Source organism: Pseudopipra pipra, chromosome 1, assembly GCF_036250125.1.
Source record: "Pseudopipra pipra isolate bDixPip1 chromosome 1, bDixPip1.hap1, whole genome shotgun sequence".
NCBI lineage: Eukaryota > Metazoa > Chordata > Aves > Passeriformes > Pipridae > Pseudopipra > Pseudopipra pipra.
Genome location: NC_087549.1, coordinates 105,060,548 through 105,076,183, shown reverse-complemented (window position 1 = coordinate 105,076,183; position 15,636 = coordinate 105,060,548). Strand labels below are relative to the sequence as shown.

Sequence of the window (15,636 nt, the reverse complement as noted above, 5' to 3'; positions counted from 1 at the left end):
GGCACTAACAGATAGGAAACTGGTAATTTGCATTTTGTACATAAGACCTTAAGGATTTAGAAAGCTATTTTTAGTCTGGAATAGGTTTGATATTTTAAGCAGAGATCTGATGTCATGTTTAAATGGCACAACACTGTGTGGTAGAGACATCCCTGTGCTCTCATGAGTACCTTTGAATGACTCAGTGCTGCCCAGCAGCAGTAGCTTACAGCAAGTTTTGCTGCATGTCCAAAGTATCACTGTCAGAGCTTGGGGCCTTTGGCTGCACTGCGAGAAGGAGATAAGGAGAATAGTATGATATAACATAATATTACTTCTGTTGCTATGACAGTGCTCACAGACCAGCCAAAACCAGGGTTTGTCTGTGCTAGGTGCTCAATTATTCCCCTAGTGGTACACTTTTATTCTGCTAGCTCCACAGTCAGGAAAAATAAAACACTTCAGCTTGGAGCTAGTTTTGGCAGAAGTTTGGGGTTTAACTATCCATAAGAGAACCAGAAAACATACAAATAAAAGTTAGTGTGATGAGTTTTTTTTTTTTTTTTTTAGTCAACATATGTGATCTGTAAGAGGCTGACACAGTTCCAAACTGCATGGGTCTCCTCTACCATAGCTGCATTAGTGAACAGAAATACTAAATATGCATTACGATTATTCATGATAAACCATTTGCTAAATTAGTCAAAACCACAGTATTCACATTCTCAGGAATTGCTGTATTTACAGTTCTGAATGTAATGGACATGTTTTATAATTGGTTTTTGAAGTAACACAGCATTGTGAAACCTGATGAAATTCCTGCATGCAAGCACAGTGGAAGCCATTACGTAGAAAAGCAGCTGCTTCCCTTCTGCTGCACTAAAAATACATCATATTTATTGGAATTTATAAAATAATCATCCTAGAGATTCATCAGAATATCTGGTGATGTGAAAACAATCCCTTAGCTTTTGGAAGAGGGTGATCCAATCTGTGAGCAACACCAGCAATAGACAAAGCTTTGCTATGATAAAATGAAAGGAAGGTGGATATACATGGATATAAATGAAGGTGGCTGATGTGTGTTGGGAGAAAACACAGTCCATAACACAGCATCAGGCAAAAAGATTGCCTATTTCTGTCATAAACTTGGTTTCCTCTAAGTGTGGTTCAAAGGGAGCAGGGTATGGATATTTATAAAATAATTCTCAGATTTTGACTTGGAACCCAGAACATCAGATGACAGGCTCTGTCCCCTACTGCTAAGTCAGCTTCATGACGAGACTTCAGTATCTGGTGACAAAGCCTGCCTGCAGGATTCCTGGTACAGAGGGGAACATAAAAACAGAAGAACAGTTTCTGAGGCTATAGATTTCTTTAACATCATGGATACTGATGAGAAGAGCCTTCGATTTTTAGTTGAAACTCTAAGAAAGCTTTTAAAATAACTAGGAAAAGCAACAGCTTTGATGGTCAGAACAAGAAAAAAAGTGGAAATAAATTAATACTTTAATTCTCACTTTTTTATTGTTGTATCCCTCTTTCCTTTTCTCCTTGTCTTTCTTTCTCATGAAGACCTGTGTGTCCATAGTAAATTGGTCTCTTACAGTAATTGATTTTGAAAATTAAGAACATAATTTAGGCATTTCCAAAGGACTGATACAGATGTGGGAGGTCTGAGCCTTCCCTTACCCTAGTAAATTCAATCTCTAACTCAGTTTGAGCTACTAAAAGACTTGTTCTGGTTATGAATGGATACAATTTTTAAGCCAAATGCTGGCCTCGCAGTACTTAAGATATTCAACCCAAAACTCATACCTACATATCTTCAAATACATTTCTGAATGACTTTCTGAGCTTTCGTTTAAATCCATGTGTTTTCTAAAGAAGTAACTATGACACTGTGCTAGTTGGAATTTATTGTTCAACAGCTCGAGGCTGTGGAATACAGTCTGCCAGATTTGCTGTTACTGTAGTCATTCCTGATGCCTTTTGTTGTTGTGTTATTTGATTTAAAGAGGTAACATATAGTCCTAATGAGAGATGTGTTTTTAAATAGTCACATTTAAATCCTGGGTGTATAATTTGACTTGTTAGCAAGAAGTATTCAACAAGATTTACTTGTTTAATTAATAAAAACTGAATCATCAATTCTATGGTAGTTTTTTCTTTTCTTATGCAAATAGTTCTCTCATACTCTGCCTCCTGCACTAAAGCATTTACCTTTTATGCAAAATGGTCCATCGTAGGCAGTTTTGGAGCAGTCACAGGAGTAGCCGTTGTATTTCTCGACACATTTACCGCCATTTGCGCAGTACATCCCATAGCTCGTGCAGTGGCCAGAGCAGCCAGGCTTCACCCCTGGCGTGACTTTTGCTCTCTCTTCCAGGTCCAGTGTCACCCCGTTCATCCTTAATGAACGAATGCAGCCTAGGAATCCTCGCTGGCCTCCTGCAGCACCTGAGAGGGAGTGTAAAACTCTGAGACAACACTGAACAGATTTTATTGTTGCTTTACATGAAATATCCTGCTAAGCTTGTGACAACAGCTGGAAATGGTAACTTCTTTAAGAGGGCAAGGAATTATCTTATCCTAATGAATGACATGAAACCTACAATCAATGAAACCTAACCTTTTGATACCATACCATAAATAAGCATAACTAGCAGATTTTTTTAGCAATAAGTGTTTGCTTTACACTGAATAGACATTTGAGATCCTGGCCCTACACTGCAAGATTTCACCTAATTTCAACTTCAAGATTTTTAGAGATAATGGTGGAAGAAAAGGGCTTGGCTGGATTGCTAAGGTATAGCCTTTCTCTCCTTATAATTAGTGATGACCGATGCTAATAATAATGCCGTAATATGCTTTGCAGTGTTACATTTTTCAAAGCCACGATGGGCAAAGAAGAAAAAGATTCGAATCCCCACTCTCAGTTACCATAGGAAAAACAGGTGTTAATTTTCAAGCAACGTCAGGTACACTGGTTAGTTGTCTGAACATAGAGTAAAGAATGTAACACTCAAAAGCTACACTTGAAAGTCTGAGTGGAGACAATTTTTCATAGAAGTTAGTAAGAACTGTTCTTTTTTATCCCTAGTAAGCACTTGCTGAAAAATATGATTTCAGCTAGGAAAGTCATATCTGAGGCTGGATTAGAAACAACAATGAAAAAAAGCAAATTAAAAAATGCAAGTAAATAACAGTGAGTGGCTGGCATCCTTTCTGCTCATCTCTCCTCCCTTTGATTACTGCAGTGCCTCAGGTGCCAAAAAGTCCCTGAGGAGATCTGAATGCTCATCACCACAGAGCACAGAGGCTGATATTTATCTGAGTAGGAAAGAGGGCTAAATATGAACCAGAGACAGCCACCTCAAATCAAGTGCTTGTAATTGGATGACTTGGACTGGAGGAGGCAAGGCTTGGTCTCTGCTGAGTGCACAGGGCAGATGGAATTCTGGTGTGATTCTATTCTATGCAAACTCATATACACTGCAGTGATGAAAAACCTTCTTTCCCCTCTTGGTGACTGTCCTAGCCCCTAGGACACAAAGTCATCATACCTAAGACACTCTTGCTGGCCCAAAGAACAGATTATTCTACAGATTTATTTTACAGAAAGCAGAACAGGAGGCACTGAAACAATTCTTGTTTGATATTACTCTCCAGGGCCTGATGTTCAGGTGTTCATTTTGGCACTCCCAACTCAAATCCACTCTAGGTCGGTCTCTGGGTAAGGTTTAAATCTGTTCTCTGAGAGGTGTGCTCCAATCACCAAGTTATATGGAATAGATATTATTCAGAAAGAAAAAAAAATCCATTGCAGATTTTGACATTCATGTTTTGGTAATAGAGGTACTATATATTTCAAGACATTGCTGGTGTTGCAGTCAATTCAAAACTAACAAATAAAATCATCATTATTAGCAATTCTCAAAGAACTCAGACTGGGAAAAAAACCCATCTCTTCCTGCTTTCAGCAAAAGGTTTGGTATTTCTTTTAAAAGGTTAAGGCTCTCTCTTTTAAACAAGCTTCATCTTTCAGCTTATTTTGAAACTGCCTTTTATTGACATCATAGCAGTAAAGGAGAATCTGAGCTTGTAAATAACACCTGCACATCTGATGACACATTGCACACAGTTTGCAGTGACAATGGGCTGATTACTAAGGCAATGAAATCTTTAAACATCATTTTAATTCATTTGTTGAATGCTGACTAACATGGGGAAAAAAAATAAGAGATTTTTTTTTTCTTTTCCCCTTCCCTCTTCTCCTGTTACAGATATCTAGAGAGGTATGAAAGTGCTTCTTTACTCAACATTTCATGGAGTTCTAATTCCAGCTAATGACACTTGGCATGTTGGCACTTCGCAGCCCCAAGGCTAACAGTCAGAGAAATACAAGTGCTGCTGCAATAATCTGCCCAAAATGTAGTGGAAACCAGTAGCTCCAGAAAGCAGCTGGACTAACTTGTCTCCAGGGAATGCATTTGTGTAACACTGTGTAGTGCTTCCCTACACTGAATGGGCAAACAGCCCATGGGACTAAAGGGAAAACACTGCAGTGAGAGCCGTAACACAAAAGGATGAACAATGATCAAATCTAAAGAGGCTGGAAGTGCTGCCGAGGCTAGGATGGGCACTGCAGGCATATGCAGTCCTGGCAAGGCTCTGCAGAAGTTCTCACTTTCCTAGTGAATAAGTTTGCATGGCTGGTAGAGGCACTTGGTAAAAAATAAGTTTGGCACTATGGCCTGCTGGAGGTACTTTCAGCTGGGAGCTGGAGGTGGAGAAAGACAAAACTGACAAATTTCCAACACACAATATCATTCTCTTAGTTAATCTTTGTATTTATGGACATGCTTGTCTTTTCTTCCCCAACCCCCTGCCCCAGCTTCCCTTCCCACTGCTGTCATGCAAGTGCTTGAGGAGCACAGCTTCCCACATTAAAGCAACTGCTGCTGGCCAGACTCAAGGCAAAGAATGTCCATCATGTGAGAGCAAAGCCTGGCTACCCACTCTGCATCTTACCAACGTAGAGCTGGCTGTACAATTCCAGTCGCGTGTGTCCTTCTGTTGGTGCTTTCCGCACCTCCAGGGGTAACTGGTCCACCTGCAGGCTGGCTTGTTTGACATTCCTCTCAGCATTGACCCGATGCCACTGGTCATCATTGAGCTGGCTGGGAGATCTGACGACAATTTCCACCGGCCCATTTCCGACATCGAATGAAAAGGAAACCTCTGTAGCAGCTGAAATATGAAGGAAAAGGTGTTTACAATTGGTTTACAACCTTACATTGTAAACACATTCACTTATACTGCCTAAAGAGTAAGGAGTCATATTGAGTAGAAATATATATTGTAAAGTCCTCTTTCTGAATTTATAAGCACATTCAGTTCCTTCTAATTTGAGAAGGAGTTAGACTTTTAGAAGAAAACATCAACAGGGCCTAAACAATAATCTTTGATCTCCACAGCTTTCCAGTTTCCGATTTTTTTTTTTAGGGAACAAGCGTTTTGATTCAAAATGGCACAGAAGTCTAAATTTTTTTTTTTATTTTGAGAGGTAATTCATTTTTACAATGAACTAATAATGCTGTGGTTATGACCTATGTGAGTTTTTATCGCTGAAAAGGAAATGGATCCCTAGTAGGCCCTACAGTGCTCTGTTTATAGTGGATGATTCAAATCAAGTTTAGAAACTTTGCAAATGTCCCTTAGGCCCTATTAAACACTCCTTTGAGTCATCCTTAGCAAATATATACTTGATACTTATTATTAAATGGTGAGTGTGATTAATATCTAAAATATTTTGGAATCAAGAAATATAATTTTGACTTTCCTACTTATATTTACTTTGTATAACTTGGGGCTGAAAATTATACTCTGATGGTAAAACATCAGATGAAAGGGTTAACAGACAATGGATTATCCATGATAGCATTCACAAGGGAAGATACCAGACAGAAGTAAAAAACAACCCAGAATTCCGTTTAATTTGTTTTTCTAACATATAAAATAAAAAAGTCAGAGCTCCCTTTTAATTCCTCTGAAAAATCTCAGGTGCCCAATTATGGTCTCAGTGTCCAGTACAGCTGTGGTTTCTTGTTTGGTTGAATTAATAAAATACTATTGTAAAAATCTTACTCAGTTAAGCCATTAAATTGCGATAGAAGCATCACTCCATGGACATTACTACTAATAATACTGATAAATAGTGGGAAATATTTTTGTACATGGCCTAATAGATTTTCATAAGGTTATGTCAGACTTAATTGACAGCATTTTTATGAAATTGAAAGGATAGGAATAAACTTTTTACAGAGAATGTTCTTTCAAACTACATTTATTATATAATTGATTTTTTTCAAAATTGGCTACTTCTAAAAGAAAAAAAATAAAAGCTGTTGTACTTTCTGTTCTCTGCTGAATAAAATAATTTAATTTATTGAATGAACTGCCTTTCATAAGCCATGAATTTAGTCTGTTTGGCCTTTTGCACTTAACAAGTCACAAAATTTTTATGAGCCATTGCTTGCTGTTAAAGAAATAAAGATGTTTCATTTTAATGATGTTTTGTAACTTCAGCAGTTCTGCCAATAAACTCAGGCAAATTCGGAATTAGAGTAAAACCTCTCCAGTACTTAAATTGTATGTCGTGTTCAAGTCTATTTTCAAGGGAGTGTGTATAATTCTCCTTTACTTTTTGCTTTGAAGAACTGCTTCAGATCTCTTCACTGTCAGGCTTAAATTGCTTCCCAAAACCTGTATGTCTACAAAACTGTAAAATGAGAAACCTTTAACAGACTTTTGCTCTTATTCTGAGGCAGATGGTGACATTGTTAACATTGCTTGTGGGTAACTTGACCGTTACTGCACCCAGGATTTTTGAAAACCTCTAGAAGAATGCTTCTTTGTTTGCAAACTCTTGGTCTTCTGGATGGAAGTATCTCTATTTTTTTAAAGGAAGGTTGTTCTTCTTTTAAAAGGGAAAGTGTAGAGAACTGGCAAATAAAGGTGTTTCAAGCAGAAGTTCTGTGCTTGCTTAGTCTAACTTTATGCATGGCTTTAAGCTGAAATTTGTATCACAGCCTAAAAGACAAACAATTAAATTTGTACTTACTGGAGTACATTATTCACTTTGAAATGAGTACCATTTGAATAAATTAATATTATATTTTTATACTTAATCTTATAGTTAGGGAAGGAAAACAATTTCAAAAAAATCTGTTCATGAAAGGTCATTTTCAGTGCATATACCTTACTGATGTGCTGAAAGTTAGAGAAGATAATACAGCATCTATGGACTGTCCTGATCCTTCCACAACCAACCTAAAAACATGATTCTCATACCAAAAGGTAGGAAATTTATTTGCTAGATTGATGGACTGAAAAAACATGAAACGTCAATGAAAAGAACTTTAGAGATGGGCAGAGTGTATCAGAGGCTAATTATGCTGATACTTTTGGTCTGTGTTTGGCCCCGTCACCTGTGAAAGTTTTGCTCCTTCCCTGCCAAGCTGTGGGAAAACAAGCACTGATAAACAGGAAAGTTGTCCTTGAAGAGAGCTTCTTGTATAAACTGTTTTAATTGGTATTCTGTGATTGGCTAATTGTCCTCCAAGGTCGCTTGAAGGAGAAATTAAGGATGAGGAGGATGAAGTAGCACCCCTAGACTCAATTAAGAAAGACCCCCAAAGCATACTGCACTGCGTTAGGGGATTTCCGAAGTTCTCACGCATGCGCGGAAGAACCAGGGGGTTATGCACTTACATAACCAGGGGGTGGGACTGAGGGCCTCTGGCTGGGCGGTGCTGGCCACACCTGGGAGGTTGTGGTCACTCAGTTAATTGTATAAAAGCAGATAGTGTTTTCTTGGAGAGGAGCTGATCTTCACACCAAGGACAATGTTGCCTTTTGGCGGGGACGCCTGCCAGTTTGTGAACTTACTGACTCTCCAAGGATGCAGCTTCTGCTATGGGTAATTATAGGCATGCTAGGTTGGTAAGATAACTTTATGGGCAACAGCTGGGTAACTGGAGAGGTCGTGCTGGGGGTTTATTTCTCTCCTCCTTCCTCCCTTTTGGGTTTGTTCATTTTGTTGGCCACTTCTTGGTAATAAATATTGGTTTTTGTTAAGTTTTTAACAGTGTCTGAGTTTTCAAGCTTCAGTATGTCTTGAACCCTCCCTAATACAGCAGAGGCTTCATGACAGGATGTCTCGTGTGCAAGTTATGTTACTGGTTCTGACTTTTCATTCTTAGTTCTATTTTCAGTGTATGGAATAAGGATGTTTTCCAACTGGGGACATCTCTAGGTAAAATGACAGGCACTTGTACCTTAATAGAAATGGATGAATATCTGACCACAGGCACATTAGTCAGAAAATGAAGATAAAAGAAATTGTACCACTGCCAGGTTACCTGGTGACAACTGACAGGGAGAGGGCTGAGGTACTTAGCTTTTTCTTATCTCAGTTTTCATTGGCAATTGCTTTTCCCACATCTTTTGAGACTGAATCTCAAGGCAGGGACTGGGGGAATGAAGAGTTCAAGGTCAGGTTGGATGGGACTTTGAGAACACCACGCTGCCCCCCCTCCTCCTTTTTCCTCTATCCCAGCTTTACTGCTGAGCAAAGTGTTGGCCCTTTGGTCAATGATCAGTTGTCCTGGCTGTGTCCCTTTCCAATGTCTTTGCTACCCTCAGCCTCCTGACTGGGAGAGACAAACCTCTGGTGCTGTGGTAGCACTGCTCAGCTATAGCCAAAACACTGGTGTGGTATCAATGCTGCTTTAGGCACAAATCCAGAACACACCACTACATGGGCTGCTGTGGAGAAAACTGACTCCATCCCAGCCAGAGACAGTAAAACATCAAATTCGTTCAGAAGTTCAGCTCAACTACTGCTGCAGAAGAGTAGCACTTATTTAGCTTTTTTTCCTATGTTGTACTTTTCAGCTTCTCTGTGTCTACACGAACAAACTTCTTGGACTCGAATACATTGTTGGTTGATGTGATAGTGGTATTATTCTGTCAAATGTTTGAAGGGGGTGACTAAAATATATCTAAGATACATGTAACATACATGTACATATGTACATATTTATCTGCAGAGACCAACTGGACCAGGACAAGATTTTTTTTTCAGAAAGATGCAGAAAATGAGCTGCACAGGTCCCAGAGATTTGTACTGCTCAGTCACTTTGTAGTTCATGAAGTGAGTTTTTCTAATGATGATTTTATTTTCTATTCTATCAAATACGGTAAAACTCAAGCCAGTTTTTCTAAGAAATAAGAATAAGAATCAGACTTTGAACAAATGTCTGAAATTGCTACATTATGATATTGAAAAAAATAAATGTGGGGTTTAAGTTATTCAGTCAATACAAGGTTTTGTGATGGAAATTTCATAATATTGAATGAGGGTGAATTTTTTATGTGCTCCTGCTACATATATTCACTCAATAAGCTGAGGTTTGTGGCTTAGTTTTACCCTTTCTGTGCCTTGTGCAATTACATATAATTAAATCTGAATATTTTCCTTTTATTGATTCAATTTTCTAAGGTCTCAGGTCATGGTCAGCCATCTGTTCAGAACACAGAAGAGCAATTTTGGCAAAAAAAATGCCCTTCTCACTCTTTGTTCTGTGTTCTTGTTTTTTAGCTCTATTCAGATCCCATCTTAAATCCATGAGGTATTTGCCCATAAAAAGGAAGGGATACAACTGAGCCACTGTGCCGGATGAGCTGGCTAGGCTGGACAAGTGGGATAACAAGAACATGTGAAGTTCAACGAAGATGAATATAAGTGCTTGCACCTGGGAAGATATAATCCAGGACTGCAGCAAAGACTGGAATTTGCCCAGCTGGGGAGCAGCTCTGTGGCAAGGGACCTGGGGGTCCTGGTGGACAACAAGCTTAGTATGGGTGAACAGTGTCATGCTGTAGCAGAAAAAAACCAAGTAGGATGCTTGGTAACATCAACAAGGACATCACCAGCAGAGATAGAGCAATTATTTTCTCACTCTTCTCAGTGCTTGCCAGGCCACACACGGATGTACGATGTTCAGTTTCAATCCTCACTAGACAAGAAAGATGTAGACAGGCTGGAGAGGGTCCAGAGAAGGTCCACAAAAATGATCAAAGGACCAGGAAGCCTATTATATGAGGAAAGGCTGAGAGAACTGGGTTTGTTCAGCCTTGAGAAATGAGTCTTGGGGGACACCTTCTGACTGTGTTCCATTTAAAGGGTGGTTACAAAGAAGGTGGAGACATCCTTTTTACAAGAAGTCACATAGAAAAGATGAAGAGTAATGGGTAGAAGTTACTCCCAGGGACATTATGATTGCACACAAGAAGAAAACTTTTCAAAATGAGAAGAATCAGCCACTGGGATAATCTCCCCAAAGAAGTGGTAGGTTTCTCAATATTGGACACTTTTAAGATTCAGCTGGATTTTGTACTGGGACATCTTGTCTAGACTGTGCTTTTGTCAAGAAAATTAAACCAAATGATTCTTGAGGTCCCTTCTAACCTGGTATTCTATGATTCTGTGAGTCTATGACTGCACTGTCTGTAAGATTCCATGTTTCTTGAGTCCTTTGTTTCAAGGCTTCCTGGTAGATATACTTCAGTTACACACAAGTTCTGAGGGTCAACTTCGAGGGAAGTAGCATGCACTGCTGTGTCCTTTGCCATGCAAAAGGTCAGGTTAAATGAACTGATAGACTTTTCTGGTATTCAAAATCTACGACCAGCTTGATCTCCCACTTTCCCAACTTTTTGTGTTGCAAGTATCTTTTCTCCCTGCTATTTTCTAATTTGATTTTGTTGATATATTTCAAGCTACGATCTCTAGCTATAACGAGGCTGCCAGCAAAGAAAGAGATGTTGACGGATGGTTGGATACTCAGAAAATGCTACACAGTAGGTGGAAGCTCTTATAAACTGTGAAAAAAAAGGAAGAGGGATTATAACCCTCCTCACAGCCAGTTTTTTTATGCCCATCTCTCTATTTCTCTCCTTCTGCCCCATTATCCTTCCTCCAAAACATGTTTTCATCTCCTCCCTTGTACTTTGTTTCTCTTACCTCCCCTGATGTATTTTTATACCCTTCAAATGGGACTTACTGATGTCTTAGTTGACTTACATCAAAGGGAATAGTATCTAACTTCTTTAGGATCCTTTTGAAATCCAGTTCTTAGAACATAAATGCCTTGTTACAGCTAGAATCAGAGCTCACTTGCTTGGCTGTAAAACAGTATACAACGATAAGCTATAAACTGTAAACTAAACATGCCAGACAGATATTTGCTCTGTGAAAACAACAGCTTGAAAATATTCTGTCTCTGTAAGGGCAACATCTGCCAAATTTCTTGGACAGTTTGTTTGTATATACACCTCTGATGAAGGGCTCTCTGATTAAACCAGTAGACAGAATTCAGTGAAATAATTGAAAATGAATGAAAACTTAATCAAGAGATAGAGATGCTAAATGTAGAAACATAAAGCTAGTGGTCTACGTATTTTTATATGAAATCTATCACTACAGTCAAAATCAGGTCTCATATCTATAGTCACTGGAATCCTTCGCATTGCCTTTAGTAGACTCTGGATAGAAAAGAGGGCTTTCTAGGATTTAAAAGCAATTTTCTTGTCCACCTTTCACACTTAGACAGCTGAGTTTAAAGACAGTTTTACAAAGTCATATCTAAATTACTTTCCCTGGTGCCCTCATTTGCACAGGGCTGAGAGAGGCCGTGCCAATGCTGACATGGAAACAGCATTGATAGGTTGTTCGTGGCTGCTGAAAAGAGGTGGAAAGGGCTACAGATGGTACCCTGAAGCACCATATTGGAATAGAGGACCTGCTTTAAGGAGGCCACTTCTCAAAGGACACAACTAAAAATTAAAGCTACCAAAGCAACATAACAGAGAGAAATTGTTGATTCCAAGTTGCTTGACTGCAATACAGAAATTAGTGCATAGCCTGGCTGTCTGTTAATAATCAGGTAGTTGTCTAAAATCATGACCATATTTACAATAATTGGACTAAGCATCTGGATGGTTTCATCATTTATCTAATTCCCAAATGAAATGTCCATTTGAATTAATGACCAAAAACATCATTCATTTGACCAAACGAGAGTGTACATCTATGCCCAAGACTGCAGTGATCCCTGAGCTAAGTGCCAAATGAACTAGCTCTGGAAGCTGCACAGCTGCATCAGCATGATGCTGTGCCAACAGTAATTAGTTCTAATGAGAGACTATACTGCACCTAGGATCAAATCCAGCATTGCTGAGTGCTGATTTATATGGACATGCTATCTTTCTTAGAAATAGCTCAGTTATTTCTCTAATGTGGAGGTTCATTGTACAGGCTAGACATACTTTATATTTTCCTGTAGCTTACAAATAAAACAAAGAAAAATCATGCAACTTTATACTCTGTTGGATCTTATGCAATCATTTATGTGTCAAGAAGGAAAAAAGGGTGAGTAAAGCTACTGCTTTGATTTAACATTATTTAGCACCCACTTCTCATGCTATAAATCCATCCACAAGATACAATATAAGAACAATTGAGGCTCAGTGTCTTTCTGAACCTTCAGAACAACCTGATATTCTGTAGGTATGAACAATCCCTCTGATCCATCATCTGAAATTTTTGAGCCAAGTAATAGACAGCCCTGCCAGAGGGAATGCAATGCTGGATCTGATGTTCTCCAGTGTAAGGAAGCTAATTGGGGACATCAAGATTGGAGGCAGCCTGAGCTGCAGTGATCATGCGTTGGTGGAGTTTGCAGTCCTGAGGGATATGGGTCAGGTAAGGAGTAAAGGTAGGCCCCTGAATTTTAGGAAAGCAAACTTCCAGCTCTTCAAGGAGTTAGTCAATAGGATTTCCTGAGAAACTGCCCTCAGGGACAAGGGAGAAGGGCAGAGCAGAGCTGGCGGATCTTTAATGAACTCTTCCACGGAAGGCAAGAGCTAGCCATCCCCAGGAGTAAGAAATCAGGCAAGGAAGGCAAGATATCAGCATGGCTGAGGAGGGAACCGCTGGTCAAACTAAAGGGAAAGAAGCAAATGTACAGGCAGTGGAAACAAGAACAGGTAACCTGGGAAGAGTATAGAAATTAAGTAGATTGTGCAGGAAGAGGTGAAGAGGGCCAAGGCAAAGCTGGAACTGAACCTGGCAAGGGATACAAAGAATAATAAGTGTTTCTATGGTATGTTAAACAGAAAAGGAAGGTCAAAGAAGGTGTACCCATCCCTGATAAACAACGCTGAAAAACTGGTAACAATGGATGAGGAGAAGGCTGAGGTACTCAACAACTTTTTGCCTCAGTCCACCATGTCAACCTCTCTTTCTGCACCTCTTGAGTGGATGGAGAGTAGGACGAGGAGTGGGAGAGCAAAGTGATTCCCATTGTAACTAAACATCAGGTTCATGACCCCATGAGGAAAATGAACGTACGTAAGTATATGGAACCCTGTGAGATGGCTCCCAGAGTCCTGAGTGAATTGGCTGATGACTAGTCAGGCACAGTTTTCTCTTGGCAAAGCCATGTTGGCTGACTCTAATCACCTTCCTGTCACACATATGCCTTGACATAGCTTCCAGGAGGATCTGTTCTATGATCTTACCAGGCAGACAGCTGAGGCTAAGCAGTAGTTCACAGGGTCCATTTTATACCTTTTTCCAGTTACTGGGAACTTTGCCTGAGTGTCATGATATTTCAAATATCATGGAGTGTAGCTTAGCAACTGCATTAGCCAATTCTCTCTGGACTGTGAGGTGCATCTTGCCAGTCCCATCGATGTATGTTTGTTCAGCTTTCTCAGGTGGTCTTGAACCTCAGTTGGGTTGTGATAAGAGAGACTTTATTCCTCCAGTCCCTGCCCTGATGTTCAGGGAGTTGAGATATGTGGGAATAGAGATTACTGTATGTATTGATAAAATATTACTTCCCTGTGAAAAAGGAAGTACAGCGACTGCTACTAGCATTAAGATTTCGATAATATAACTGTAAAGTTAGTTTGAAATATAAGTGATTTCAGAAATTCTGTAACAGTATTACTGATTTCTCTCAGTGAAATTCTTGTTGCCTGGAGGAAGGATTTTTAAACACTTTTTACCTTCAGTCATAGGAAGTCTAGAAGAGTATAGAAGTATAGAAAGGAGAAGAGAAATTAACCTCTAAATGAAAGGTAAAGGAAGGAAAACTTGCATAGCAAAATGGCTGTAACTATTAAAGATTTGGACAAAATTATACTGTAATATATAAAAAAGACACAAATAGTAATCCAATGATTTTTTTTTGCAAAGATTAAAGAAACTAATTTATGGTAAATAGAATTTATTAAATTCCTGAGCAATTTCATTAGGAATACATAACTCTTCAGAATGTCTGAAGCCTCTTATGTCCTTTTTAATGTGTTTTTATCTTGAAATTTTCATAGTATCCTGCACACCAAAGAAAAACCCAAATGAGAATGAAAAATAAAGAGAAAAGCTTTGTCGAATGCAGGAAAGAGCACCCCCTAAAGTGTCTATCCTTCTCATATTTTTGATCCTCACTTTCTCCACGGTTTGGTTTGCAGCCTGAAGGCACTTGATTCAGTCTCTCCTGTGTGCAGTATCTACATCTGGTAGCTGTAAAATCGCAGCGACCTTTATTTGCAAATGGACAGGGAATTAGATCTACTGAGAGACGCTGGCCTGATTCAGCAAGAGCTGCTGTTTTCTTATGCATATGACTATGTTTTCACATTGTAAGACAAGATTGCACACATTTAAATTATTTTGCTGCCTGTTTAAAAGGAGTGAACTTTAGTGTGTTATTATCCTTCTTTCATGATACTCTAATATCTTCTTTCTAGTAAGATTTACAACTGGACAGGTGATTTCAACAATTGGACAAATAATAAGTCTAAATCCTAGCTCTCTGTTTACAGGAACCAAGCCTCTTTGGATTAATGGGAATTAAATATGTTAATATCATTCTTTCATCATCTCATTTTATGACTGTTCAAATATATTTTCATATATCTGGCTATCTGACTGAATAGTTCGATGTTTTTTGTTCCTTCATTGCCTATGTTGGATTAGACTTCCTCAACTATAATAACCTTTGCCTATTTCATCCATGCTGAGCCTTGAAATTCATTACCCTCACCTGTGGTTTTAATCTTAGATATTCAATACATACTGACTGACTCATAAGTACTACATTAAACTGCACACAGGCTACCTGAAACTGGCTAAATGCTCTCCAGGTGCAAGGTAGTAAAAAAAAAAATGGTCCTGGCTTTTCTCACCTTGTGGACAGACATCAGTTCCCTTTCTACTGACAGACAAGCACTTGCACATATAATTTGCAATATTTTGAAAAGACATTACTATACTGTAGCTCAATATGAAGGGAAACCAGAACTCAATATAGTACCTTTCTCGTCATGAGTAAACATCTCTGTGAGGACAAAGATAAGGAGGGATTTGATTTTGGTAATAACTAAGTTATTTTTATCTCACTTTAAAATAATCTCAACTACTAATCAGCCAATGAAACATAAATAGCAGTCTTCCTACACAGTAGATTAGATTGCTTTGGGGGACAAAAAAAGTTGCATTAAATGAAAGTACCAAATTTT

At 38.9% G+C, this 15,636-nt stretch overlaps 1 protein-coding gene across 1 annotated transcript in view; it reads right to left on the bottom strand.

Moving 5' to 3' along the window:
- Positions 1-15,636, bottom strand: part of CNTNAP2 (contactin associated protein 2) — a 1,027,914-nt gene that overhangs the window by 90,988 nt on the left and 921,290 nt on the right. The window contains exons 17-18 of the mRNA XM_064668935.1: positions 5,014-5,232; positions 2,203-2,439 (exon numbers count right to left, since the gene is read on the bottom strand). Coding sequence (XP_064525005.1) covers positions 2,203-2,439; positions 5,014-5,232 — 456 coding nt within the window. The remainder of the gene's footprint in view (positions 1-2,202; positions 2,440-5,013; positions 5,233-15,636) is intronic.